Source organism: Podarcis filfolensis (assembly GCF_964270895.1).
Source record: "Podarcis filfolensis genome assembly, chromosome: 13".
NCBI classification, from domain to species: Eukaryota; Metazoa; Chordata; class Lepidosauria; order Squamata; family Lacertidae; genus Podarcis; species Podarcis filfolensis.
In genome coordinates, this window is record NC_139615.1 from 43,860,159 (window position 1) to 43,887,628 (window position 27,470).

The following is a 27,470-nucleotide window of genomic DNA, read 5'->3' on the forward strand; positions in this document are numbered from 1 at the left end:
CCTTCCACAAGGCTGGAATTGGTTTCCAATGATTTCTCTTGGTGCTGGTCAAATGCGCTCTGGGCGACCCAAAATGGCACGCCTGCTCCCTGCAACACACCTTTTCATGTCTGGCCCAATACCTCATTTTATCCTTTTTCTTTTCTTTCTTTTTTGTGCGTGCAAAAGTCACTATCAGTTATACTGTCCCCATAAGGAACGAGGGCTGTGCGCCACAACATAAAAAGTGGGGTACCCCAAATCCACATTAAGGATAGGCTGCCTCTTCAGAGACACCCTAGCAGGGAGATTCTCTCAAACGCTTAAGGCACAGAGTTTTTCACCTTGCCATGGAAATTTCACTTGATCAGGCAATAAGCACCCTAGTAACTAACGTGGGTGGCGCTGTGGGTTAAACCACAGAGTCCAGGGCTTGCTGATCAGAAGGTCGGAGGTTCAAATCTCCACGATAGGGTGAGCTCCAGTTGCTCGGTCCCTGCTCCTGCCAACCTAGCAGCTTCAAAGCACAAAGTGCAAGTAGATCAATAGGTACCGCTCCAGTGGGAAGGTAAATAGCATTTCTGTGTGCTGCTCTGGTTCGCCAGAAGCAGCTTAGTCATGCTGGCCACATGACCCGGAAGCTGTCTGTGGACAAACGCCGGCTCCCTTGGCATATAGAGCGAGATGAGCACACAACCCCAGAGTCGTCCGCGACTGGACCTAATGATCAGGGGTACCTTTACCTCTACCTAGTAATAACAAGTGAAAAAGTACCTAAATTCTGCACCATGACAACACTATTCTACAACCTGAGTAAGTTAATCAAACCAAGTACATTTCTTCCATAATTTAGTCTTCTTCTGCCCCAGCTCCCAAGACCAGTTGAAGCCATTTCCATTGCGTCCCTCCCACCTTGAAGCATTTTCACAAGACGTTGCCCAGATGCCCCCCACCCTGCAGCCATAGGGGCTAGTAATTTAACATACTCAAAAAATGCAAGGCATTGGATTCCTAGGGTGCTGAATGTTCCCTTATAAAGCGAGATTCTTGAGATCTGGCTGTCAGCAAAGGGCAGGAGAGAGAAACCTTTTGCAGAATCAGGCTTGACTGAGCAGCTACTTAGCTCCTACATTGCCAGGTGCCCTCAAAAGGGGAACGAAGAGCCAGAAGGATAAGGAGCATTTAAGCAGCAAGGTCTTCCTAAAGATGACTGTTAAATAATAAACAAGTGCAGAAACAGATCAGGAGCCTCCGACAGCTGCTTAACAGGGCAGAAATTGGAAGGCAAGATTTCCCTAGCGTGGAAGCACAGTGGGGTGGAGTGGGGTGAAACTTCACCTGTTGGGTTTCTGCCTGTCATACAATTGTTCGAGCCCCGACTGGGGGGGGGGAGGAGAGTTGAGAATCCTTCCAGACTCTCCCCCACCCTGCCAAACAGAACGGGAACTGGGGATGTCCATAGAGCCCCGGTACGCTCCACAGAGGAAGCATTGTGGCAGAGTCGATCGCTTTCCCACAAACTACCATTCACTTGGTTGTGCTCCAGCAGCCATTTCAGGATTCCCCATGTGATGTCATGGCAACGCCACATGCAAATTTCAAATTGCTGGGGGTGGGGAGCGAAGACTTCCATTTATCTTCTGAGCAGGCAACCAAGAGCAGCCCCCGCTGAGACGCGGACAAACTCTGCAACCGCCAACGACATTCTGGAGCCCAGTTTGCCCTCCGCCATGGCACCAGCATCCTCGCAGAAACGGGCCCCGAGAAGGGGGAAAAAACCCTGCTGCAAAAGGCCGCATTGTCTTCCCGTCCTTGTCATGTTTTTATTGCACGCCTCGAGGTGCTTGACGAAAGAGTGTCTCCTTCTTGTGCCAACCAGCAAGGAACGTCGCCGACCGTGCAAAGCCACAGCAGATTTGACACCCCAGTTTCCACTCATCGGAGGAGGGAGAGAAATGAAAAAGCAATGCAAGCAAACAAGAAGTCAATGAATCCTTGGGACATGTATGCGAACACCTGGTTCCTTCCATTAGTCTGCAAATGGTAGGAATGGAAGGTCCAGAATTCGAAATATGGCCCACTCTCCAAGCAAGGTGCAGCCACCTTTACGTTTCTTTGCAGCCCCTGGTGTGTTAGCAACATACCATCCAGCGCCTCTTCTCCATCATAATAAGACAGCAAATGTAGTCTGGTGCCATTTCTAAGCCCCAAATTTAACCACCCCTGTTTTGAATCTGAGGCTGTGAATTCGTGATCATCACAGAATTGGAAGGCGCCCCAAGGTTCATCTTGTCGAACCCCCTGCAATGCCTATTTTGAGAACAGAAGAGGTATAAGTAGGTTGTTAGTTCTTTAGCAGGAACTCGGGGAACCTTGTTCAGGGGAGCCCCAAAATCCACCTAGATCTGTAATCAATAAAATTGTGGCCATCTCTCATCCAGATCATCGTCTGCTCGAGTTTATTAATCACATCTTACATTTAAACCACAGAGCCTAGGGCTTGCCGATCAGAAGGTCGGCGGTTCGAATCCCCGCAATGGGGTAAGCTCCCGTTGCCCAGTCCCTGCTCCTGCCAGCCTAGCAGTTCAAAAGCACGTCAAAGTGCAAGTAGATAAATAGGTACCACTCCGGCGGGAACGTAAATGGCGTTTCCGTTCACTGCTCTGGTTCGCCAGAAGCGGCTTAGTCATGCTGGCCACATGACTCGGAAGCTGTACACCGGCTCCCTCAGCCAGTAAAGCGAGATGAGCGCCGCAACCCCAGAGTCGGCCATGACTGGACCTAATGGTCAGGGGTCCCTTTACCTTTTTACATTTAACCACTGCCGATGTGTGGCACTATGACTGGGCCCACAATAAACCATCAGACTTCGTGGTGAGTTCCCCTGCCGCACACTGGAGAATGGCGAGAGAGAAAAGCAACTTTTCCCTCAGAAAAAAAGCAATTGGGTATATGATTCTCTGTTAACACCACTCCTGTTTTGAAGTGATGCGGTACTCCTGACACCCCACTCTCCAGTCCTTAGCTGTGAAGTGAGGAGTGAGCAACAACACAGAGGGGTACCCTCCTTCTCTCCCGCCCCCCACCGCCCTTCCCAACTCTCCAGCTGCCTATTTGTCTCCTTAATCTCATCAACATTCCTCCACATTCTTTATGTCCCCCCTTCCGCAAAGCGGGGGATCTTTATCAGGGGCCGCAGGTTCCCACACTCCTCTCTGAGCTAAAGGCTCGCTGGATGGATGGTGGGAGGGCTGGCTGCACAGGAGAATTCCACAGCCAAAGTCTTTTCTCCATGTTTGGAATTTTTCAAAAAAAGGATAAAAGATGCCTTTCTAAATAAAGATGCACTAGGCAGCGCTCAGTTTCCTTGAGAAAGGTGCTGGGGTTCAAGCCTGCCTGGGAACCAGGATTCTGACCTGCCATCACCCAATCCCACATGAGATGTTTGGTAAGGGAAAAGCACAGTCTTCTTGCTACTTCCCATATTCCAACACCAAAGTGTCACCTCCAACGCACAAACACACCAGAGTCCAGGGCGAAGGAAAGCCCGGCTCAAACTAAACAAGCCCAAATGAAAGCTTGATCCAAATGAAAGCTTCCAAAACTGAAATATAGTGGTACCTCAGGTTATGTACTTAATTTGTTCCGGAGGTCCTCCCGCTGCTGCTGCGCCGCCAGAGCATGATTTCTGTTCTCATCCTGAAGCAGTTCTTAACCCGAGGTACTATTTCTGGGTTAGTGGAGTCTGTAATCTGAAGTGTCTGGGTTAGCGGAGTCTGTAACCTGAAGCGTATGTAACCCGAGGTACCACTGTACAGTGGTACCTCAGGTTACAGAGGTTACACAGTGGCAGCGGGAGGCCCCATTAGCTAAAGTGGTACCTCAGGTTAAGAACAGTTTCAGGTTAAGAATGGACATCCGGTAAAATGTGAAGTTTTTTATGGTTAAAGTAAGTGTGTGTAGGGGGGAAGATGGTTAGAAATTATGATATATGTAAACTGCTAAAGATGAAGTAAAATGAAAATCAGATAGGTGGGAGTTGGGGAAGCCCACTTAACAATGTTTAGAAAAATAAGGATATGACAAGAATTTGTTTGTATTGTTTGTCTTTTCTGTTTGTGTATTTTATTTGTGTTATAAAATGAGTAAAAAAATTTTGGGGAAAAAAGAAAGAATGGACCTCTGGAACGAATTAAGTTCTTAACCCGAGGTACCACTGTATACACCCGCTGACTGCTGTGTGTTCTTGGGCAAAGGCAAAGCTTTAGCATCCTCAGTCAGGCATGTTTTGAGCGCCAGGACTCAGCTCCACAGAGAGCCAGGGTGGCATCCTGGATTACAGATTGCACTATGGCCAGAGAGACCCAGGTTCAAGCCACTGCTCTCACCTTGCGCCGGTCACACTTTCTGTGCACAACCAACCTCACAAGTAGGTAAACTCAGTGCGCAAGCCTGAGCACCACTGAGGAAGCGCTGGAGAAAAAATTGTAATAAAATAATGAATGAACTGAACCCACCATAGCTCACTCAGTAGAAACCCTTAATCACAGTGTCATGGGTTCAAGTCCCACGCTGGGCAAAAGATTACTACATTTCAGGGGGTTGGACTAGATGACCCTCAGGGTCCCTTCCAACTCTGATTCTAAGTACAGTGGTGCCCCGCAAGACGAACGTCTCGCAAGATGAAAAACCCGCTAGACGAAAGGGTTTTCCGTTTTTCGATGCGCTTCGCAAGACGAATTTCCCTATGGGCTTCCTTCGCAAGACGAAAGCCCATAGGGAAATCTCCAGGACAGCAGGGAAGCGCAGCGCGTCTTCCTCACTGTCCTCGGACCTCCTCCGAAGGCTGGCGGTGGGGCGGAGAGACCTCCTCCCGCCGCCAGCCTTCGGAAGGCTGTCCTGAAGACTTGCGGTGGGAGGAGGGTTTTCCTTCCCACCGCCAACATTCAGAATGCTGTTCTGAATGTTGGCGGTGGGGAGGAAAAACCCTCCTCCCACCGCAAGGCCCGGGAACAGAGGAGAAGCGCTGCGCGCCTTCCCCTCTGTTCCCGTACCTGTCCTGAAGGCTTGCGGTGGGGAGAAAAGCCCTTCTCCGCACCGCCAGCCTGGCAAGCGGTCTCCATAGGAACGCATTAATTGATTTTCAATGCAATCCTATGGGAAACCGTGCTTCGCAAGACGAAAAACTCGCAAGAAGAAAAAACTTGCGGAACGAATTAATTTCGTCTTGCGAGGCACCACTGTAATGATTGAGCACATCAGACCATGTGCCAAGTGTTTTTTTGCTCACTGCTAAGTAGCCCAGGAAGCCTTTTATGGCTCACTCAGCTCATGCAAGCTTTCATTTCATTTCACCCACAACTCTCCAAAAGGCATTAGGTTTCTTTCTCCAGACAATTTTATTTCATTACCCCACTGGGCCAGCAACTGATTTCTGAAAAGTTATGAAGTGTTACCTAAGGGTAACATTCATCCAGTGCTTTACCAACTGCACTGACTCCCGGTGGAGTATAGGGTCAGGTTTAAGGTGCTGGTTTTGACCTTTAAAGCCCTATGTGGCCTAGGACCCTCGTACCTACAGGACCGCCTCTCCTGGTATGCCCCACGGAGGACCTTAAGGTCCACAAATGACAACATTTCGGAGGTCCCAGGTCGCAAGGTGGTTAGATTGGTCTCAACTAGGGCCAGGGCCTTTTCAGTACTGGCCCCGACGTGGTGGAACGCTCTGTCTCAAGAGACTAGAGCCCTGCGGGACTTGACATCTTTCCGCAGGGCCTGCAAGACAGAGCTGTTCCTCCTGGCCTTTGGTTTGGATTCAGTCTGACCCTTATGTTTCCCTCCCCTTATGGTCTTGATTTATCGGCTATTTTAAAATGAGGCTGCATATTAAACTGCATTTTAACCTGTATTTTAAATGTGTGTGTTTTTCTCTTTCCCCCCTATTATGTTATTACTGTGATTTTATTGGTGTTAGCCGCCCTGAGCCCAGCTTTGGCTGGGGAGGGTGAGGTATAAATAAAATTTATTATTATTATTATTATTATTATTATTATTAATATTAATTGCCCTTGGGAGCTAGCTGTTGGTCTCTGGTAGTTGGAGGTTGGCACTCTGCACATCCTCAGAGACGTTCTCCTCTATGATCTTCAAATGTTATCTTCAAATTCTAAAGATCGGAGATGGAGCAAACTTGTTTTTTTCTTGCTCTGGAGGGCCGGAACCGAACCAATGGAATCAGGTTACAAGAAAAATGAGATTTCAACTAAACACCAGGAAGAACTTTCTGGCAGGAAGAGCTATTCGACAGTGGAACGGATTCCCTCAGGAGGTTGTGGATTCTCCTTCCTTGGAGGTTTTAAAGCAGAGGTTGGGTGGTCATCTGTCATGGATACTTTAGCTCAGATTCCTCCATTGCAGGGGATTGGACTAGATAACTCTCAGGGTATTTCACATATTCACAGCGTCAGATTCAAAACAGGGGCGCACTTAGAAATTCGCTATCTCCTTGTGACGCTTCCCTCACCAGTCCTGTCCCTGTGAAAGTCGTTTTCAGGATCACTGCATCGCCCAAGACGAATGGCACCTTCCCCCCCTTTCCCTCTGCTCTCCACACACCAAGATTTGCATCCATCCATCAGCACAGACCTTATCCAAGCAATTTCAGCAGCCGCGCACATTCTCTGGGGAAAGAGGAAGAGAAAAATCGATAAGCCGTTTCCCTCGCTTCGGGTTCTTCACCAATCTCTGAAGAGCACCAAGGAAAACAGAGACCAGCGAGTGCTTTATCTCTCGCCGAGCCGGCAGCTCGCACAATGCTTTTTTTAAAAAAGAAAGAAAAGAAAATAGAAATTTGGGGTCAAATCTGCTGGGGTCCAAGGGAATGGGTGTTCGTTGACTCTGCAAAACAGAGCGCAGAAGCAGCAGCCCAGGAAAAGAGGCAAAGGTTAGCTCTACTTTTCCTCCAGCACTTTCCACAAGCCAGGGAAAGAAACCAGAACCATGGAAGTAGAATTATCAATTCATGCCCGAGGAAGTGGTTTTTTTTTATAACTTGAAAGCTTGCATAATCGTATACCAAGCTATGTTGTTCCGGTAAAAAGCATCTTTTGCCCGCTTTGTATTTCCAGTGCTTTGGGGCAAATGACAATAAAACACACACACAGAGGGCCAGACTAGACAAGCTAAAGGTGTGAGCGTTTAATATGCCCAGTTCCCACCCCCACCCCCTTCTAAATTTAAGCTGCTGAGAAAATAAGAGGATATCGATAGGTACATTGGTGTGCAATGGAGTCAGACAAGGGTTCAGCTTCCTTCGGAAACTTCCCTCTAGAGACAAGTGGCAGCTAAGAGGGGCAGAATGGAAAAACCCCTCCCCATACCCCACATTTCCCAACTCCCCCCCCCCCTGTGGCTGTTATTTTTTTGGGGGGGGGGAACACTGGAGACAGTGAAGTGCAACCACACAGCTGCCTTCAAGATCTCATCCAGTTTGGTCCTCTGTCATCCTCCACATCCCCCCGGAAACTCAACCACAATGTTCCTTTCGCTTAAACCCTTAGCTCCCCAAAACAATCCCCGACCAAACCCACAGTGAAGCAGCTACAACAACTCCACTCGTGAAGTTTGTGATCTCTTTCAGCTTCTGCCTTCTGGAAGAAGGTAAAGGGACCCCTGACCATTAGGTCCAGTCGCAGAAGACTCTGGGGTTGCGGCGCTCATCTCGCTTTATTGGCCGAGGGAGCCGGCGTACAGCTTCCGGGTCATGTGGCCAGCATGACTAAGCCGCTTCTGGCGAACCAGAGCAGCGCACGGAAACGCCATTTACTTTCCCGCCGGAGCGGTACCTATTTATCTATTTGCACTTTGACGTGCTTTTGAACTGCTAGGTTGGCAGGAGCAGGGACCGAGCAACGGGAGCTCACCCCGTCGCGGGGATTCGAACCGCCGACCTTCTGATCGGCAAGTCCTAGGCTCTGTGGTTTAACCCACAGTGCCTACCGCGTCCCTTCTGGAAGAAGGTACAGGGTTATAAAGACTAGGACTAGGACTAGCTGCCTGAGAAACAGTTTCTATCCAAATGCGATTTTGGTTTTAAACGCAGTGTAAGGTAGTCTCTATGGGAGTATATTGTATTTAATTATGGGGTATCAGAGTTTTTAGGGGGTCAACTAGGCTGGGATAGTTGGGATAGCAGGCTTGTTGGTTTTTGAATGTCTGATGTAGATTTTTTCAATTTCGTTGTTCTGTATGGGACAATGACAATAAAGATTATCGTATCGTATTATCGTTTTGTAAGTGGGGTGGGTGGTGAACCTGGGGTCCTGATCATTATGTTTGGGGCTGATGGGAGGGGGAGTCCGACCTGGTCTGGAGGGCCTCAGGTTTCCCACTCCTGCTATAAAGCATCGCATAGTGAGATGGAGGCAAATAAACAGCAACTGAACTGAAACACACTTTCCCATCTTTCCCATGAAATCCAGCTATGGAACAGAAACACTCATCACACGGAAAACCTGTAGCAACTCAACTCTTTAAGTGGGTCTCTTATAGTGGAACTGGGTTTTGGTTAAAAACCAACATCACAACAAATAAAATAGGCTTTTACATTCTAGACCAGGGTTTCCCAAACTTGAGTCTCCTGCTGTTTTTGGACTACAACTCCCATCTTCTCTAGCCTACAGGACAAGTGGTCAGGGATGATGGGAACTGTAGTTGGAGACCCAAGTTTGGGGAAAACCTGTTCTAGACATACAGTGGTACCTCTGGTTACGAACTTAATTCGTTCCGGAGGTCCGTTCTCAACCTGAAACCGCCCGTAACATGAGGCGCGCTTTCGCTAATGGCGCCTCCCGCTGCTGCCGGCGCTCAACTTCCACTCGCATCCCAGGGCAAAGGTCGAAACCCGGAGCATCTACTTCCGGATTAGCGGAGCTAGTAACCCGCAGCGTTCGCAAGGGGGGCGGTACGTAACACGAGGTACCACTGTACAGTAGTACCTCGGGTTAAGTACTTAATTCGTTCAGGAGGTCCGTTCTTAACCTGAAACTGTTCTTAACCTGAAGCGCCACTTTAGCTAATGGGGCCTCCCGCTGCTGCCGCTGCACGATTTCTGTTCTCATCCTGAAGCAAAGTTCTTAACCTGGTACTATTTCTGGGTTAGCAGAGTCTATAACCTGAAGTGTCTGTAACCCGAGGTACCACTGTATAGGAAAATGCCCACACTCCCAATCTCTACCCCATTTGCAGCTGATGGATTGGTTTTGGCTACTTTTTGGGGGGGGATGCTCACCACAATGGCCTCCTTCCACCCCCTTTCTCTTTTGGATTTTAAAACGGCTGCCTGCTGTGATATCCGAAGCGGTGCCTTTCACTGCTTAAACGGAGGCTGCTGCCAGAGGCGGCGGCGGCAGCTGGAGGAGAGCCTCGTTCCTGGAGGGACGCATTTGTCAGCGCGCTTGCGAGGAGAAGAAATAAATGGCAGGGGACATCGCAAGTGACTTGCACAAAATGAAGCTCTGGGCCAGACATGATGCCAAGGCATCTGGGAGAAGCCTGCATGATTCAGGACAGCCCAAAGCCTGTTTGGAGGGGGGAGAGACACCAATCCTTTATTCGTTTATAGGCATACTGTCAGCACATGAGCAGCATAGCTGGCAGGAACCTGGGCAAAACCAAAGCACTGGTCTGGACGTGACGCTGGGTAACCTTGTGGGAAGCAGTACAGTCATACCTCGGGTTAAATATGCTTCAGGTTGAGCGTTTTCGGGTTGCGCTCTGCGTCGACCCAGAAGTAACAGAACACGTTAGTTCTGGGTTTCGCAGCTCGCACATGCGCAGACGCTAAAAATGATGTCACGCGCATGTGCAGAAGCGGCGAATCGCAACCCGCGCATGCGCAGTTGCAGATTGTGTTCTACTCAGGATGCGAACGGGGTTCCGGAATGGATCCCATTCCTATCCAGATGTACCATTGTATTCTGGAGGGAGGGATGTCTAATTTTGGGTGGGCCAAGACTTTATTTCAGGGTGCAAACATTCCCTTATTCCTCAGTGTGGCCTAGGGGCATGATGCATTTGAGAAACATGCTTCAATGCAGTCCTTTAGGATGCGCACACACACACACACACACACACACACACACACATGCGTTAGGGTTGGTCCATATATCAATATATCACCCAAAACCGGTTTGAAGTTCATATCGTGATATCAGTTTCGTAATTTTTGACCTGGCAATATATCGCGAATCATGCTATATACAATATGTGCGCTATGCAAAAATCACAATATGGGGGAAACCGTGAAGCAAGCCAGAGCTTCTCTCGATTCCTGCAGCCCCTGTTAACTCTGCAGCGAATCACAAGAGCAGGCACCGGCAAAAATCACGATGCGGGGAAAACTGTGAAGCCAGCCGATGCCTGTCTACATAGCTCCCTCCTTATTTCAGACACTGTGATATAGCAGTACATTGCATTTTTTAGCTGGTGATATATTACGATGCTGAAAACCAGATATCGCCCAGCCCTAGTGTGTGCGTATCAAAGGGTTCTGATTCCCAGTCATGGAGGGTGCATGATATGGGGTGGTCTTCAGCTTATTTTGAGGTACAGGGGTATGCGAACATCAGTCCCTTATTCAGGCTGGTGTGCTGAACCAGGAACCAGGAACCAACCTTCGCCTCACATACAGCAGCTCACGAGACCCAAGCTAGACCGAAAGAGGTGCAAGAGTGGTTGCACTGGTACAAAACAACCCACTTAAGACTCTGAAACCATTTGTAGTCCCAGCAGCGCTGTCATTCCCACCCCCCGCCTCCCCCAAGGGACTACTGTTCACCAGAGTCTCTAGAGAAGGATGGCTGTAAAGGAGGAAGAGAACAAACGGAACAGAACAACAGTACAGATGGCATTCCTCCTTTGCGAGGAAGGAAAAACCACGGGTACCTATTCAAAGCTACTCATCAGTTCTTTATATGGTCAGGGATTTTGGGGGTGGGGGAGAAAACCTCTGCAAGCCACTTCCCAGAAGAGCAAGGCCTTTGGAGAAATTACACGCCACCAGGAGTTGGGGTGATTTAAATTAGAAAGTGACCAATGCAATTACGGACAGGTGGATCGGTCTAGTTTGCACGAGTTCATGCTGGATGCCTGTTCCATCCTGTTTCCACTTTAATGTTCACATTTTAAAATCGGTGCCAAGAAAACCCCACCGTATTTAAATTCATCTTTTATCTCAAAGCACACATTTCTAAATGCATTTTATCCTAAGATACACTTCTCGGCTGAAAAAAGGGGCGAATAAAGGAATAAAATTCAGAGAAGCGCAGAAGTGGGAGAATAATTATGTTCCGATCAGTGGATTTTAGCCTGGGAGACACGAATTAGGTGGGGTTGCTTAAAAGTGCAGACCAAACAAAATCCGCCCTCATCCCTATCTGTAATGCAGTGAGATAACACACACACAAACAAACACATAAAGGATGTCAAATTATATATTGCCAGGGAAGGAAGAAGGCAATCAAAGTTTCCTTATGGAAATAGTGCGAGTTGTGGTGTTGTTGTTTATAAAGGCTGGGAGAGGGCTTTTGTGGAGACCCAAGCCCAGAAGGGCTTCACTTGAGGTAGGCTATTCCCGGTCCTCAGCTTTTTCTCTGGAACAAGATTTTCAGAAGGAACGAATAGGGAGGCTTGAGGTGAGCCATGAAACTTGACTGCAGTTGCCAGGACTCAACACGGAAATAACCTAAGCATTAACAAAAGAGAAAGCCTCTAGGCAGCAGCAATTGACCCCTGCGTTATTGGGGATTATGGATTCGCTGCAACTTCCAAACAGACCGGAGCTTCTCGCTTCGAAATAAAAACACACCACATCTCCCAAAGGAAGCATTTGGGAATGAAGGGTTGAAAAACTAACACCAAGAGGTGCAGGATTTGAATGGTTACACTTGTTTCCTCCTCGTTATTAGCTTTAAAATAGTTTCAGGATAAAAGCAGCGATGCAACCGAGTATCCTGCTTTTTAAAAAAAGCTAACAAGAGGCAGTGGCAGAGAATTAGAACAGGGGTCAGCAAACTTTTTCAGCAGGGGGCCGGTCCACTGTCCCTCAGACCTTGTGGGGGGCGCACTATATTTTTTGGGGGGGAATGAACGAATTCCTATGCCCCACAAATAACTCAGAGATGCATTTTAAATAAAAGGACACATTCTACTCATGTAAAAACACGCTGATTCCCAGACTGTCCATGGGCCAGATTTAGAAGGCTAGATTGGGCCGGATCCGGGCCCCGGGCCTTAGTTTGCTCACCCATGAATTAGAACATCCACTGCTGTTCCTATCAGGAAGGCTTAACGTTCCTTTACATTCTCGCCACCCTCCCTCCAGACTTGCAGCACTTGCAATGCAATAAATTAAGCAGCTGTAACTCCTATTCTCCCTTGCAGACAGTTTCTGTGCTCAGAAATGTTCCTAATCAATTACTTTGGGCATGTGAGCACCACCACCCAAGTGCTCAAATCTCGGAGGGTTTCTGCTCCAAGCCAGCCAAGAGCACGCACATCCTTCCGAGAGCATTCAAAGCTGCTTTGCGGGACCAGACTGAAAACCCACCCGTTCTGAGGCAGGAACAAGAGGCTTCATTTATCCCACCAGTAGCATAACCCCTTCCTTGCTGCATGGCAAAGCGCATATGAAACAGGACGGCTAATTTCAAAAGTCCTTTGGGATGTGGCAAACACAGGTGTCATACCGCACAACATTTCTCTGATGAAAATAGGGGCGTCCTATTCCATGATTGGAACGCAGGTGGCTCTGCGGTCTAAACCACAGAGCCTAGGGCTTGCCGATCAGAAGGTCAGCAGTTCGAATCCCCGCAACGGGGTGAGCTCCCGTTGCTCGGTCCCTGCTCCTGCCAGTGCAAGTAGATAAATAGGCAGGAAAGTAAACGGCGTTTCCGTGCGCTGCTCTGGTTTCACCAGAAGCGGCTCAGTCATGCTGGCCACATGACCCGGAAGCTGTACACCGGCTCCCTCGGCCAGTAAAGCGAGATGAGCGCCGCAACCCCAGAGTCGGTCATGACTGGACCTAACGGTCAGGGGTCCCTTTACCTTTACCATTCTAGGATCTAATCAGAAACCAAGATGGCTTCTGTAAATCCGGGACTGTCCCTGGAAAATAGGGATACTTGGAAGGTCTGGGGTGTCAGTCAGCATTCAGAGGCAAAAATCCCACTACAGAAGTAAGGTAAAGGACCCCTGGGCAGTTAAGTCCAGTCAAAGGTGACTCTGGGGTTGCAGCGCTCATCTTACTTTCAGGCTGAGGGAGCTGGCGTTTGTCCACAGACGGCATTCCAGGTCATGTGGCCAGCATGACTAAACCACTTCTGGCAATGGGGACGCAGTGAAAGATGCCAGAGTGCACGGAAACGCTGTTTGCCTTCCCGCCGCAGTGGCACCTATTTATCTACTTGCGCTGGTGTGCTTTTGAACTGCTAGGTTGGCAGGAGCTGGGACAGAGCAACGGGAGCTCACTCTGCTGCGGGGATTCAAACTGCTGACCTCCTGATCAGCAAGTCCAAGAGGCTCAGTGTTTTGGACCATAGTGCCACCCCTCCTGTGACATTAAGAAGCCCTTTCTATCCTGGCTTATATCTGAGGGATGGGGAACCTGGGGCCAGCCACATGTTGCTAGGAGCAACATCCCAGCCTACCGGCTAGGAAGTGGAAATCTATCGATGTCCGATGTGCCACAGGTAGCCCACACCTTTCCAAACCGATGGTGGACACCATTCCTAAAAGCCTCTCATCTCCAAGTGCAGTTTTCGGTCATTAGCACACACGGCTTAATAAGACACCGATAGACCAACCCTCCGCCAATTTGCCATGAGCTTAGCTGATCCATTACGAAGCATTTCTGCGACTCTCCTCACTTGGCCAGACTGCAGAGTCTGTGGCTGCAGCTCGCTCGCCTGTTAGCCACGGAACGTTTGCCAGCTCCAAACAATGCTCGCGTCTCTGCGCCGTTAGCTTTGTGATCGTTTTGTGCACCGCACTCCGGCCTCCCACAGCAGGAGGATTGTTTGCTCGCTTCCTCCTCCCACAGCCCAAGGAAGAGACGCTCTTTTCTCTACCCAGACAGAAGAGCCTTTCTGCAGCCTCCCGAGGAGCCACCGGCAATTTCGCCACAGCTGCACTGCACACAGGAGAGCCCTTTACGCAACTCGACAAAAGCAGGCGGGAGGTGCCGTGCCAAGCGAAGGCTCTGGCCGTGCCAATCGCGAGGCTGCGAAGTTAATAAATGCAAAAGCTGGAGCCGAGGCAGAGGAAAGAAGAAGCCCCGGTAGTTTGGATGATCCTTCTCTCAAAACAAAACAAAAAATGGGGACATTTATCCTACACATCATGGCCAAAGCATTGCATCTTCTTCTGCTGCTCCTCTGTAGCATCAAGGCTGAAGCACAACATCGCCCCTTCTCTCGCATATGGAAAACCACAAAGAAATGGGGGTTTTTTGGGGGGAGGGAAGGGGTTACAAATAAAAGGCAAAAGGCATAAAAGGCAGCCAGGCTGAGCCAGACAAGCCCCAGAATTGCTTCCAGGATCCAGCTGCTTCTAAAATGCCGGCAAGAACTCAACGTTCCCTCTTTGCAGGCAAAGAAAGTACGAAAACGAGCCCTTCTCCCCTTACATTCCTTCCAGGGGCGAGGTCTGCCCTCGGATCCGGAGCTTTCCGTGCCTCATTCATTCTCGGCCTCACCCTGAATCTCAGAATTCATTCTGTACCTTCTCACAGGTACTCCTAGGCAGGTGCTACCAGGAAACAGGACACCAAAAATAAAGAGGCCACAGAGTGGATAGGAAGGCAGTACTTTAATTACTGCAGGTGGGGTCGGGGGTGTGTGTGGAAGAGGCAGGGAGGGGTCCTTAAATGAAATTGGAAAGCTCCAGCATCATGATTTCCACCCCCACCCAGTTTTAGCCAGATCATGTTATCCCCCTATAACCTTTTCAAAAAAGTAGGTAAAGCAGGCCAGCCCCACAGCATCCAGAGAGGCTTATGAGCGGTGTTATAGTGGGGGGGGGGGTTATATAAGGGATATCCGAGATGGGATTTGAAGCAGGTCTCAGCAACAGAACCTCCTTGTAATGCTGATGCCCAGCTCTGGGAGAAGCAAACTCTGAGCATGTACAAAGAGTCTTTCTCTCACCACCAGTTCATCACAACTGCTCCCCCGCCACAAAGGGCTTGATGTGTAACTAGGTTTTACTAGAGCTCAGCACCAAGATGCAAGTACCAGTGCTTAGCCAAAAAATATGAAAGAGAGATTTTCCCCTTACTGCATTTGAGATTAAGGGAAAGGGTTTTCCAGAGAACAGCAAAAGGCTTGAGCCTTGGGGTAAAATTATAATAATCCCAAGAACGGATGCAAGGAGAATGCTGGAAAACACTGCGCAAGTGTTGACGGCAATTTCTGGAGCCAAGAGAAAAAGGGAACCTGATAATCCTTTGTGGAATTCAGTGGGGGAAAAATTTAAAGCCTGACGGTGGTTTAACTCAGAGTGTTTCCCAATCTTGGGTCTCCAGCTGTTTTTGGACTACAACTCCCATCATCCCTAGCTAGCAAGCAGGATGGGAGTTGTAGTCCAAAAGCAGCAGGAGACCTAAGTTTGGGAAACACTGGTTTAACTAATGCTCCAAGTTAAAACTATAAGGAAGGAAAGTATCCATCTGAACACATGCGAAGCACAAAACTTCCAAACCAGGCAGGTGTAGCCAGGAAAGAAAGCTCTTCCAAGCAAGGTTAGGAATGGTCAAGGAAAACAAGGAAACAAACAAATACCGTATTTTTTGCTCCATAAAACTCACTTTTTCCCTCCTAAAAAGTAAGGGGAAATGTGTGTGCGTCTTATGGAGCGAATGCAGGCTGCGCAGCTATCCCAGAAACCAGAACAGCAAGAGGGATTGCTGCTTTCACTGCGCAGCGATCCCTCTTGCTGTTCTGGCTTCTGAGATTCAGAATATTTTTTTTCTTGTTTTCCTCCTCCAAAAACTAGGTGCGTCTTGTGGTCTGGTGCGTCTTATAGAGCGAAAAATACGGTAAACTGTCCCTTGTATGGAAGTGGTGCTAAAACTCCTGGAATGATTCAGAGGGCACATTCATTTAGGTAAACAGGACTATGTCGCAAAAACCCTCAACTGGGACGGGCAAAATTCACCCCAGTTATCAGTTCCAGAGCGCTCCCTGCCCCCACCCAAGTTTCTGTTCCTCACTCACCTGATGTGTCCCACATGTTGAGTTCAATGCGCTGCTTTTCGATCTCAAAACTGGCCGTGTAGTTCTCAAACACCGTGGGGACATAGTTCTGCAAGGGGGGGGCAGCAGAGACAACAGAACGCATGAAACCACAGAATTGGGGGCCATGCTGCCGACTGGGAGAAACACCCCCCCTACTGCAAGCACCCCCAACCCAGATCTCACACACCTCGGCCCCTGACACACACGCGGCCGGACCCCACAACCCCAAGAGCAACACTCCGTTTCTGAAAGCAAACATTTACGGTGCACGCCTCTGCCTCTGGAAGACCTTTCGTCCTAATTTGTGGTTCATGTGGGATCCTGGCCATGTTCCAGTAAAAGCAAAAGAGAGGTTCTCCCTGGTTGCTTAGAGGAAGTTCTGTCTCAGGACTCAGCCAAGGCACTGAGAAGAAGCTCTAGGTCTTTTATTGAGTTCTGCAACCCTCAGTCCCAACAGAGGCCGATTTTATGCAAGGACAAAATTGGGTGCCCCCCGCAAAGAAGAATATTTCTTATTTTCACAATAATTCCTTTTGGTAGAGTAGCTTTCTTACGTAGCTTCTTAGTAGCTACCCGTATTATCAGTGGCGTAGCGTGGGTTGTCAGCACCCGGGGCAAGGCAAGTAATTTGCGCCCCCTAACCCGTGGATTTTAGCACTCGAGTCTCTTCCACTAGATTAGTGGAAGAGTGCGAGCACGCCCCCCCAGATGTTGCGCCCGGTGCGGCCGGCCCCCCCTGCACCCCCCACGCTACGCCACTGCGTATTATTATTATTATTATTATTATTATGGCCCTCAGCTAGAGGGAACCAGATGCACTGCCCTAAATCCAGCTGCCCCACAAAGACAGGCTGGCAGGCAGGTTGTTCCGGGTTTCTGACATTCCGCCTGACGTTCCAGCGGTTCCTCAGTTCCATAGTTTCCCTACAGAACCCTAAATCTCCCTCCCAGCTTGCCCTGAACTAGACTCCTCACTTGAACCTCCTCCATCTCCTTCACCCCTCTCAAAATTGCCCCCCACCCAGACACCCAAACTCTCTAACCTAACCTGCTAAGTCAGTCTAACCGAAAAAGAGGATTTTTGTGGCACCTTGGAAGATGAAGGAATCCATTATGGCAGAAGCGGAGAAGCGCCTTGAAGCGCCCCCCTGTGCAGAGAGTCCCTTCCAGGTCCCTTCAGCCCCCCCAAAAAACCCTATTTTACACCACACATGACACACACAACCCCTTGCATTTTGACCCTCCAGAGTGTTTCAGTTCTGGCTGCTCCCATCTCGCCCCTGGCTCTCCCAACAGGTGACACGAGCCGTATCCCTTCCTAAGACCCCCCAAATCCCGCAGTCTCCGGCCACATCCGAGGGAACACCCTACCTAGTGGGCACCGTCTAAAAACACGGGCTCTCCGCCCTCTCGGGACGATGCTGCCGTCGGGGATCCAAGACCTGGGACCTCCCGCAAGCGCAAAGCGGGCGCTAACCCCCTTCGACGTCCTGAGACCGGCCGGCCGCCCCCTCGGAGGTACCGGAGACCCCGCTGGCCAACCTGCTCGCCTTGCCTGGACGCCGCTCTCCGGCTGCATCTCCCGAACCCCCCACCCACAATACCCACCCACCGCGACCGTCGGGGGTCCCTTCCGTCCCCTCCGGCATCCCCGCCCCGTCGGATGTGGCTCCCTCTGCGGGAGGCTGTGCGTCGTCCCCCCCCCCCGTACCTCGGGGTAGGTGTCCTTGGCGAAGACGTGGAGCAGCGCCGTCTTGCCGCACTGGCTGTCGCCCACCACCACGATCTTGCAGCGGGCCAGCTGGCTCTCCATGGCGCCTTCCCAGCCCGGCAGGCAAGACGGCGCGGGCCGCCGCTCAGTCCCCGCGCCGGGAAAAGAGCAGGAGCAACATCGCCGCCGCCGCCGCCCGCCTCTCCGCGCTGGCAGACAGGCTCCTGCCGCGGCTCCCCGGCTCCCGATGCCGCACCCCCTGCTCCGCCCTCCCGAGCCCCCGGCTCGCCGCCGGCCCCCTCGCGGCGCTCCTACCCTCCCGTCGCCAGCAGGCGGCGCCCCGGAGCAGGAGTCTCTCCCCCCCCCCCCCCCAGGACCAGACCAGCCTCGCCGGCGCGTCCGGAGGGTCCCTTTTGCTGATGCGCAACCGGGGGAGCGGGTTTAGCTCTCTCCCGCCCAGTGGCGTAGCGTGGGTTGTCAGCACCCGGGGCAAGGCAAGTAATTTGCGCCCCCTAACCCGTGGATTTGCGCCCCCTAACCCGTGGATTTGCCCTAACCCCAGATGTTGCGCCCGGTGCGGCCCGCCCCCCTGCACCCCCCACGCTACGCCACTGCTCCCGCCCCCCCCCCAGGATGCCAACTTGGAATAAAATATTGGGGGTGGCGGACCCCAAGCAATTGATCACAAAACGCACTGTTTGAATGGCAAGGTCCATCAATGGGGGACCCCAAGCAATTGATCACAAAACGCACTGTTTGAATGGCAAGGTCCATCAATGGGGGACCCCAAGCAATTGATCACAAAACGCACTGTTTTGAATGGCAATCTCCATCAATGGGGGCGGCGGACCCTCAAATATTTTGGGGTGGGTGGGCGCTGATGAGTTGCTCCTATCTCTCCGCCCCCCCCAACTCCATCCGCCTCGATGCATCTCGGATAACGAGGCTTCTTCGACAGCCCCTTTTAGGAATTATCCCGCAGAGGCTTCCGTCCATGGTGCAGAACTGCGACGCCCCCCCCAAAAAATCGCCATGTCCCCCTCTTTTTAAAAGGCCCCCTGCTTGATCATGGAAAGAAGAAGGGGGAAAACTTGCAGGGTCCTTTCCTTTCCGCCTTTTTGCCCCCAGTATCTCCCTGTTCGGGGCCACCACGTGGGGAAAAGAAAAAATGCAATTGCTTGGACGGGCAAACGCAGATCAGTTTCTTGCTCTCCAGCATTTGTGGGGATTTATTGCTAAATCCCACTTTAAAAAAAATAAATCCTGTTGTTTTACCGCCCCCCCTCCAATAAGTGTTCTCTCTCTCAACGTGCTTCCTTTCCCCCCCTGAAATGAGAAATTAAGATGCAAAGTAGATTTTTTTTTTTCCTTTTCCCTAGCACCGAATTTGGGTGGAGTGTTTAAAGAAAAAAAGGAAGGGGGAGATGCCACTCCCAAGACAGAGATGCCGTAGTGATGCAGAGAGAGAGAGAGAGAGAAATTCTCAAAACATTTGCAGAAATAAAAGAGCAGCACACGCGCTTGGCTCCCGGTCGGCGGCGTCATCGTTTGTTTCCTTCTTTGGCCACCGGGGGGCGCCGTTCTTCCCTCAAGCGTTGAGCGAAGAAGGAGGGGGAGGAAACGGTTCTAATTAACGCAACTAATCATGAGAGCTGGGCGAGCCTAAAAATATTTAATTATCCTATATATTGTGCTCGCTCGGCAGGCCCACGCCCCCCGCAGAAAATGTTACCCTTCTTTTCTGACTGGGATTAATTTAGAGCATTATCTGAAAATTCACAACCCCTTTTGCTGAGAAAAACAAGACATTACCTAGACAGCATCTTAAAAAGCAGAGACACCACCTTGCCAACAAAGGTCCGTATAGTTAAAGCTATGGTTTTCCCAGTAGTGATGTATGGAAGTGAGAGCTGGACCATAAAGAAGGCTGATTGCCGAAGAATTGATGCTTTTGAATTATGGTGCTGGGGGAGACTCTTGAGAGTCCCATGGACTGCAAGAAGATCAAACCTCTCCATTCTGAAGGAAATCAGCCCTGAGTGCTCACTGGAAGGACAGATCCTGAAGCTGAGGCTCCAGTACTTTGGCCACCTCATGAGAAGAGAAGACTCCCTGGAAAAGACCCTGATGTTGGGAAAGATAGAGGGCACAAGGAGAAGGGGACGACAGAGGACGAGATGGCTGGACAGTGTTCTTGAAGCTACAAACATGAGTTTGACCAAACTGCGGGAGGCAGTGGAAGACAGGAGAGCCTGGTGTGCTCTGGTCCATGGAGTCACGAAGAGTTGGACACGACTAAATGACTAAACAACAACAATAGGTATAGGAAACATGATGGTGCAGAAGCTCTCCAATCGCTCTGCTTCAAATGGTAATGGTAGACTGCTGAGGACATCTGTATCTCAAAGGAGGCTGCCCGCTGTGTCTCTGCATGAGTCGCTGCTCTGGTTGTGCCTCTTCCTCTCCGGCCAGGAGGAGGTGGGTAGTTTTATTGCATCGCTCATGACACTGGGCATGGTCAAAGAACGCAGTGCAGAATCGCCAGCCCTCAGAAGAAACTGCGCGGTGCCTCTCTGAACGAGTAACTGTTCTAGCATCGGTTGGGCAGGGGAGTCTGCCTCGGCTGTCAGAATGGTGGGGAAAGCAGGAGGAGAGATCTTTAAAAATGGCTACTGGTATCTTGGTAGTACTCAGGTTCCTGGGGTGGGGTAGGGTGCTAGTGGAGGGGGTAGTCCCTTGATGGGGGGACACATCCTGCTCCTTCTGGGGTGCTAATAATAATAATAATAATAATAATAATAATAATAAAATTTATTATTTATACCCCGCCCATCTGGCTGGGACGCGGGTGGCGCTGTGGGTTAAACCACAGAGCCTAGGGCTTGCCGATCAGAAGGTCAGTGGCTCGAATCTCTGCGACGGGGTGAGCTCCCTCTGCTCGGTCCCTGCTCCTGCCAACCTAGCATTTCGAAAGCACCTCAAAGTGCAAGTAGATAAATAGGTACCACTCCGGCGGGAAGGTAAACGGTGTTTCCGTGCGCTGCTCTGGTTCACCAGAAGCGGCTTAGTCATGCTGGCCACATGACCCGGAAGCTGTATGCCGGCTCCCTCGGCCAATAAAGCGAGATGAGCGCCGCAACCCCAGAGTTGGCCACGACTGGACCTAATGGTCAGGGGTCCCTTTACATCTGGCTGGGCTTCCCCAGCCACTCCAACAAAATATTAAAATCCCATAATACATAAAACATGAAAAGCTTCCCTAAACAGGGCTGCCTTCAGATGTCTTCTAAAAGTCTGGTTGTTGTTCTCTTTGACATCTGGTGGGAGGGCGTTCCACAGGGCGGGTGCCACTACCGAGAAGGCCCTCTGCCTGGTTCCCTGTAACTTGGCTTCTCGCAGTGAGGGAACCACCAGAAGGCCCTTGGCGCTGGACCTCAGTGTCCGGGCAGAACGATGGGGATGGAGACGCTCCTTCAGATATACTTTGTCCACCTTTGGTCCCTGCCCTGTACTCAGGTCTCACCTGCGGCTCCTGCAAGCTGGCAACATGTGACAGCAGCCACACCCTGGGAACAGCTTTGACTTCTCAACTTAACCTGCCCCATAGAAGTCAAAAGGGGGCCATGTTCCGGCAGAGTGAAGCCTAGATGTCTGCCAGAACTGGCCTCCTTTCAGTGCTTTGTAATGGTGATCATTAAGGAAGTGCAGCGTTTGCTGCTAATCAACCTCTTTAAAAGCACTCTAAGTGCAGCCGGATGCATTATGGTCGCAAACAACTGCTTAAAAAAACAACCTAGTGCCAAAGAGCTATTCCTACTGGGATACGTAGAGAAGGAAGGGGGGATGGTAGGGGTGTTCCTGACCCCATGCGGAGAGTTTTGTTTTTCCAACACTTTTAAATTCCCAGCATGCCTCGCTGCTACGCACCGGTTGGACGCAGAGGAACGGTGGAAGGAACCAGCTGGGGGACCCCCAGAGAAAGAAGGCTCAGATCCTGCGGAGTTGTGGTCCGAGGGAGAAGCGGTGTCAGAAGCGGAAGGGCGTAACAGGGCTGAGTGAGCTGGGAGAATCCGTGGCAGAGAGCGGTTGAGAATCAGAGGCAGAAGCGGAAGGAGGAGAGGAGGGAGGCCGAGAGGCATACAGAAGTCAGGCTGGTGAAGAATCATGGGGGTCTTCGTCTCTTACTGCGACAAGCTCCCATCTCCCCTGGTCTCCCGGACCAGAAGAGGCATAAAACGGGCAGAGGAGACGTTGGCTCCATGCAGGCACAGTCTCCGATTGGCTGGGATAAACCCTGGAGAGGAAGGAACCTCGGCAGCTGCGGGGAGGCAGGGACCTGTTAGGTGGTCGTCCTACACTCGAGTAGGACCCTGGCAGAGACACATGCACGGCTGGCATGTTCTCTCCCTCCCAGTCGATCGTTCGGGAGCTTTAAGAGCTTTCTTCAGCCCGAACGTCACAGCGACCGATGCCAACAGACACCGGCACACTTAGGGATCCACAGAGTCTTCGCAGTTTGCGTGACAGACCTCAGCATTTTGGCTAATCTACTTTATTTACATATAAACACACACGGAGCACTGCAACATGGCTCCCTCTGTCTCTAGCATCAGAAAGCAAAGAGAAAGAACAAAGGACAATAGTCCCACTTCACAGAACACAGTAACACAAACATCCTGTTTCCATCACTTCCCACTCTGTGGAGTCAAAACATACACCGTTGTGTGATACACAAAAATCCCACGACTGCAATCATGGAGCAGGAATTCAGCCTCCGCAACACCTTCTTGGGGGCAAGACCTGCCATAGATGAGTTGCTGTGCTCATTTGGTCTGCCACACCTGTGCAGATCCTGTTTTTGCTAATAAAGGGTTAACTCCAACTTGCTTGGTGTGATTTACCGCTGGTTTGCTCCTATCTCTCGCCCTCTGTTGTTTTCACCCTTCCAACAGCCTTGTGCTGGGATGCTGCTGTTTATTGCCATTTCGCAGCCTGGAAAACAGGTCAGGGTCCCTGTTATGTTCTGAGTTGAATAGGATCCAAACTGCAGCAGTCTGATTGGTCCTAGAACAATAGGATCCAAAAGGCAGCAGTCTGATTGGTCCTAGAACAATAGGATTCAGAATGCAGCAGTCTGGTTGGTCCTAGAACAATGCAGCAGTATGATTGGTTGGCAGGAACCACCCAATCATGCTCCAGATAGAAGTGAATCCACAACCTGATTGGCTTACAGTAGAATTCCGGAATTAGCCAATCATGTGCAGCCCATTGTGTAAATAATGTATATAAAGCAGATACCTTGAGGAGACTTTCATTCATTCCTCCTCACCACTATGAGCTGAATAAAGAGCATGAAATCACTTTGCGACTCTGAGTATATTTCAGTCCCTATATTCCAGGGAGAGTCCCAGATTTACAGAAGCCATCCCGCTTTCTGGTTTGATCCCAGAATGTCCTGCTTTTCCTTAGGACATCACTGTTTCCATCAGAGAAATCTTGGAGGGTGTGCAGTTATGCGACCCAAGGAGATAAATAATTATGCAACCTTTAGAAGACATCTGAAGGCAGCCCTGTACAGGGAAGTTATTAAATGTTTGATGTTTTGTTATGTTTTTATATAGGTTGGAAGCTGCCCAGGGTGGCTGTAGCAACCCAGTCAGATGGGCGGGGTATAAATTATTATTACAGTGGTACCTTGGGTTACATACGCTTCAGGTTACAGACTCCGCTAACCCAGAAATAGTACCTCAGGTTAAGTACTTTGCTTCAGGATGAGAACAGAAATCGTGCGGCGGCAGTGGGAGGCCCCATTAGCTAAAGTGGTATCTCAGGTTAAGAACAGTTTCAGGTTAAGAACGGACCTCTAGAACGAATTAAGTTCTTAACCCGAGGTACCACTGTATTGTTATTATGGAATAGGACGTCGCTTTTCATCTGAGAAATGTCGGAGAGTATGCATATCCAACCAAAGATCACAGGGTGGTTTACAATATGAAAACACAAAATACATGTCATAATAACAAACCGAAACCCGCCCAACTTGGTATAACAGGCCACAGATATATTTTATTATAATTTATTAAATTTATTAAATTATGGGCCTTTGCCTCTGGGTGGTAGCAATTATAAGCAAATGTGTTTTTGAGTATTTTCTGAAGATTCTTCCCCACAGCCCTTCACCTCTGCAGCTAGGAAGGCAGACTAAAAAGGTAAAGGGACCCCTGACCATTAGGTCCAGTCGCGGATGACTCTGGAGTTACACGCTCATCTCACTCTATAGGCTGAGGGAGCCAGCGTTTGTCCGCAAACAGTTTTTCCGGGTCATGTGGCTGGCATGACTAAGCCACTTCTGGCGAACCAGAGCAGCACATGGAAACATTGTTTACCTTCCCGCCGGAGTGGTACCTATTTATCTACTTGCACTTTGACGTGCTTTCGAACAGCTAGGTGAGCAGGAGCTAGGACTCACCCCGTCGCAGGGATTCGAACCGCCGACCTTCTGATCGGCAAGTCCTAGGCTCTGTGGTTTAGACCACAGCTCCACCCGCGTCCCAGGAAGGCAGACTACCTGCTCTGAAAAAGGCACAGCCAATTTACAAGATGAGAGGGGCTGGGTTCATAGCTCAGATGCAATGGCAAGCCTTGGGAACTCGAGCGATGAGGCTAATGCATTTCTACTCCTCGTGGTTAGAGGTCCTCACAACCTGGGCAGAACTGCAGGCAGGATCAATACACCTGTGTCAGCCTTAGACACGTTTCCACTTAAAGCCAGATCTCAGTTTCTCTCTCTCCTCTGGAACGTGCCGCTCCGTGTCAAGTGGGATGCATCGTGTCAGCCTTGCCACTCAAATGTCCTTAAAATGTCAATCCGCGACACCTCGCCATTTCAATTAGCCGAGTTATTTATTTATTTGGAACGGAGCTCCCAGCTAATATCCAACAGCCTGAGTCATGGAGCCAAAGACAAGAGAACTCCAAAGATTTACTGTAATGGGAAATTTTAATTTGTCAAGAATGGGACAAAATATAAGAGGGGGGGAGAGAGAGAGAGAGAGAGAGAGAGAGAGAGAGAGAGAGAGAGACGCAGTGGAGATTAAAACGTTGTTGGCAGTGTCAATGAGACATTTATTAATGGATGAGCAGTTGGGTCTAGTTTCTTATTTCTCCAAGCAGGTTCATCTTTCATGAATAAATGTTAGCGTTTTCCCAACTGGAAGCAGAGACATCTCCTGGCATTGGTCCCCATGCAAACAGCCCCTGCAAAATTTATTACCAGTGCAAAGTGAGATAAGGATGTGCAGATTTGCTCGCTGAAACTACAGCTGTGCCCCAGATAGAAAATCCAAATTGCAGGTTATAGCACATACACATGAGGACAGACAATTGACACCATCCACAGAAATATTCTAGATGTATTTGTAGCTTTGGCTAGAGTGCCGCTAATCATGCGTAAAGCGTATGTGTCTAAATGTGGGCACGTTGCATAACTCAGTCATTAGAACACGCAGTTCTTAATCTCAGGTTCATGGGTTAGAACCCCATGTTGGGCAAAAGATGTCTGCATTTCAGGGGCATAGCTGTCAATTGTCCCTTATTTGGCGGGAAAGTCCCTTATCCCAGCGCCGTGTCCCGCTGCTGTCCCTTATTGATGATGTCCCTTAAATTTCCCGGGTTTCAAAGGAAGCAACTCCTCTCCCTCCCTCCCTCCCTGCCGGCCAGGGAGGAGGGAGGCTCCAACTGGGTTGCTTGGCTGCGTTGCTCACCCAATAAGGAGTCTAAGAACGACTGGGGGGGTGGAGCTTGCATGCCTTGTGCGGATCAAATCGGCCGCGTTGCCTGGGGACTCGCCTTTGCTCAGCGCTTCCCAGCAGAGAGGTGACGGTGGTTTTCCTTGCTGCATCCCCTTTGCTGGGTTGCTGCGCTGTGGGAACCACCGCCTGAGGCTTCGTTTGGCTGCTGGCTGGGCTTTCTGCCTTTGCCTCGGAGGGGCTCAGAAGTTGAACATACCTGTGCTTGGAAAATCCCTTATTTTGGCTGCTGATCCCTTATTTTCGAGGCTGCTGGTCCCTTATTTTCAAATATGTAAGTTGACAGCTATGTTCAGGGGGTTGGACAAGATGACCCTCGCAGTCAAGGCCTCGTAGGACACCTCTACTGCCATCACCTCCTGTCAGTGCCACAAGTCCCCGCAGGCCCCTGCCACAAGGACTCACAGACCACCACCGCTTCTGCTGCCAAATCCTGTCACCACTGCTAAGCCTCACAGGCCAATGCCATGACTGCTGCCTCTTCCCATCACCACCACAAGGCCTCACAGGCTGCTGCCATTACTGCCACCACTTTCCGTCACCACCATGAGGTCTCGCAGCTGCCACCGCTACTGCCGCCACCTCCCATCACTGCTGTGAGTCCTTGCAGTCAACCGCCGCTACTGCCATCATTCTCTATCACCACTGAAAGGCCTCGCAGGCCACCACTGTTTTGTCATCGCGGCAAGGCCTTGCAGGCTGCCGCCATACTTATGGCACCTCCTGTCACCGCCATGAAGCCTTGCAGGGTGCTATTACTGCCGTTACTGTTATGTACTGAAGTTCTCACCCTGGGCCAGCAGGGGGATACTGTAGATAGTTTTCACTCAGGTCCACATATGCAAATAAGGAATTGAAAGTGATGTTCAGTGATTGGGTAGCTACAGAAAGTTGTTACTGTTGCGTTGTAGTGGAGCTCTATATAAGCAGGCGGGCTGAACCTTCAGTTCAGTTCTGTTCTGGCCTGTGAATAAACAAGAGCTGTTTGAAGAATTGCTGTGTCATCTGATATGTTCACCCACAACTTAACAGTTACTCCCTGTCACGGCTGTGAGGCCTCGCAGCCCACCGCCACTGCTGTCACTCTGTCACCGCCTTGCAGGCTGCTGCCATTACTGCCGCCACTTTTTTGTCGCTGCCGTGAGGCCTCACAAGCCGCCACCGCTACTGCTGCACCTCCCGTTGCTGCTGCAAAGCCATGCACTCTGCCGCTGCTGCCGTTACTCACTGCCGCGGGACCTTGCAGGCTGCTGCCATTACTGCCGCCCCCTCTCGTTGCAGCCACAAGGCCTCGCAGGCCACCATCGCTACTGCTGCCACCTCCCATCACTGCTGTGAGTGACAGGTCGCTGCTGATACTGCCATCACTCTCTATCACCGCCACAAGGCCTTGCAGGCTGCCACCGCTACTGTCGCCAGCTCCTGTTGCCACTGTGAGACTTTGCAAGCTACCACTGATTTTTCTGCCGCCATGACGCCTAGCTGCTGCTGCCCCCTCCCGTCACCGCCACAAAGACTCACAGGCTACCGCTGTTTGAGCCACCACCGCAAGTCCTTGCAGGTTGTCGCGGTTGTTGCCCCTACTGCCGACACACACAGTGGTACCTCTCGTTGTAAATGGGATCCGTTCCAGAGGCCCGTTCGCAACATGAATAGGACGCAACCCGCAGCTGCACGTCT

At 50.5% G+C, this 27,470-nt stretch overlaps 2 protein-coding genes across 3 annotated transcripts in view; one reads left to right on the plus strand and one right to left on the minus strand.

The window, feature by feature from the left end:
* RND2 (Rho family GTPase 2) overlaps positions 1–18,237 on the minus strand; it is a 40,173-nt gene extending 21,936 nt beyond the window's left edge. Inside the window, exons 1-2 of the mRNA XM_083583588.1 lie at positions 17,983–18,237; positions 16,251–16,338 (exon numbers count right to left, since the gene is read on the minus strand). Of these exons, the coding sequence (XP_083439714.1) occupies positions 16,251–16,338; positions 17,983–18,084 (190 nt within the window). The 5' untranslated portion in view covers positions 18,085–18,237. The remainder of the gene's footprint in view (positions 1–16,250; positions 16,339–17,982) is intronic.
* The window catches only part of LOC310747938 (tigger transposable element-derived protein 1-like), a 943,100-nt gene that overhangs the window by 389,682 nt on the left and 525,948 nt on the right, over positions 1–27,470 (plus strand). The window lies entirely within an intron of this gene.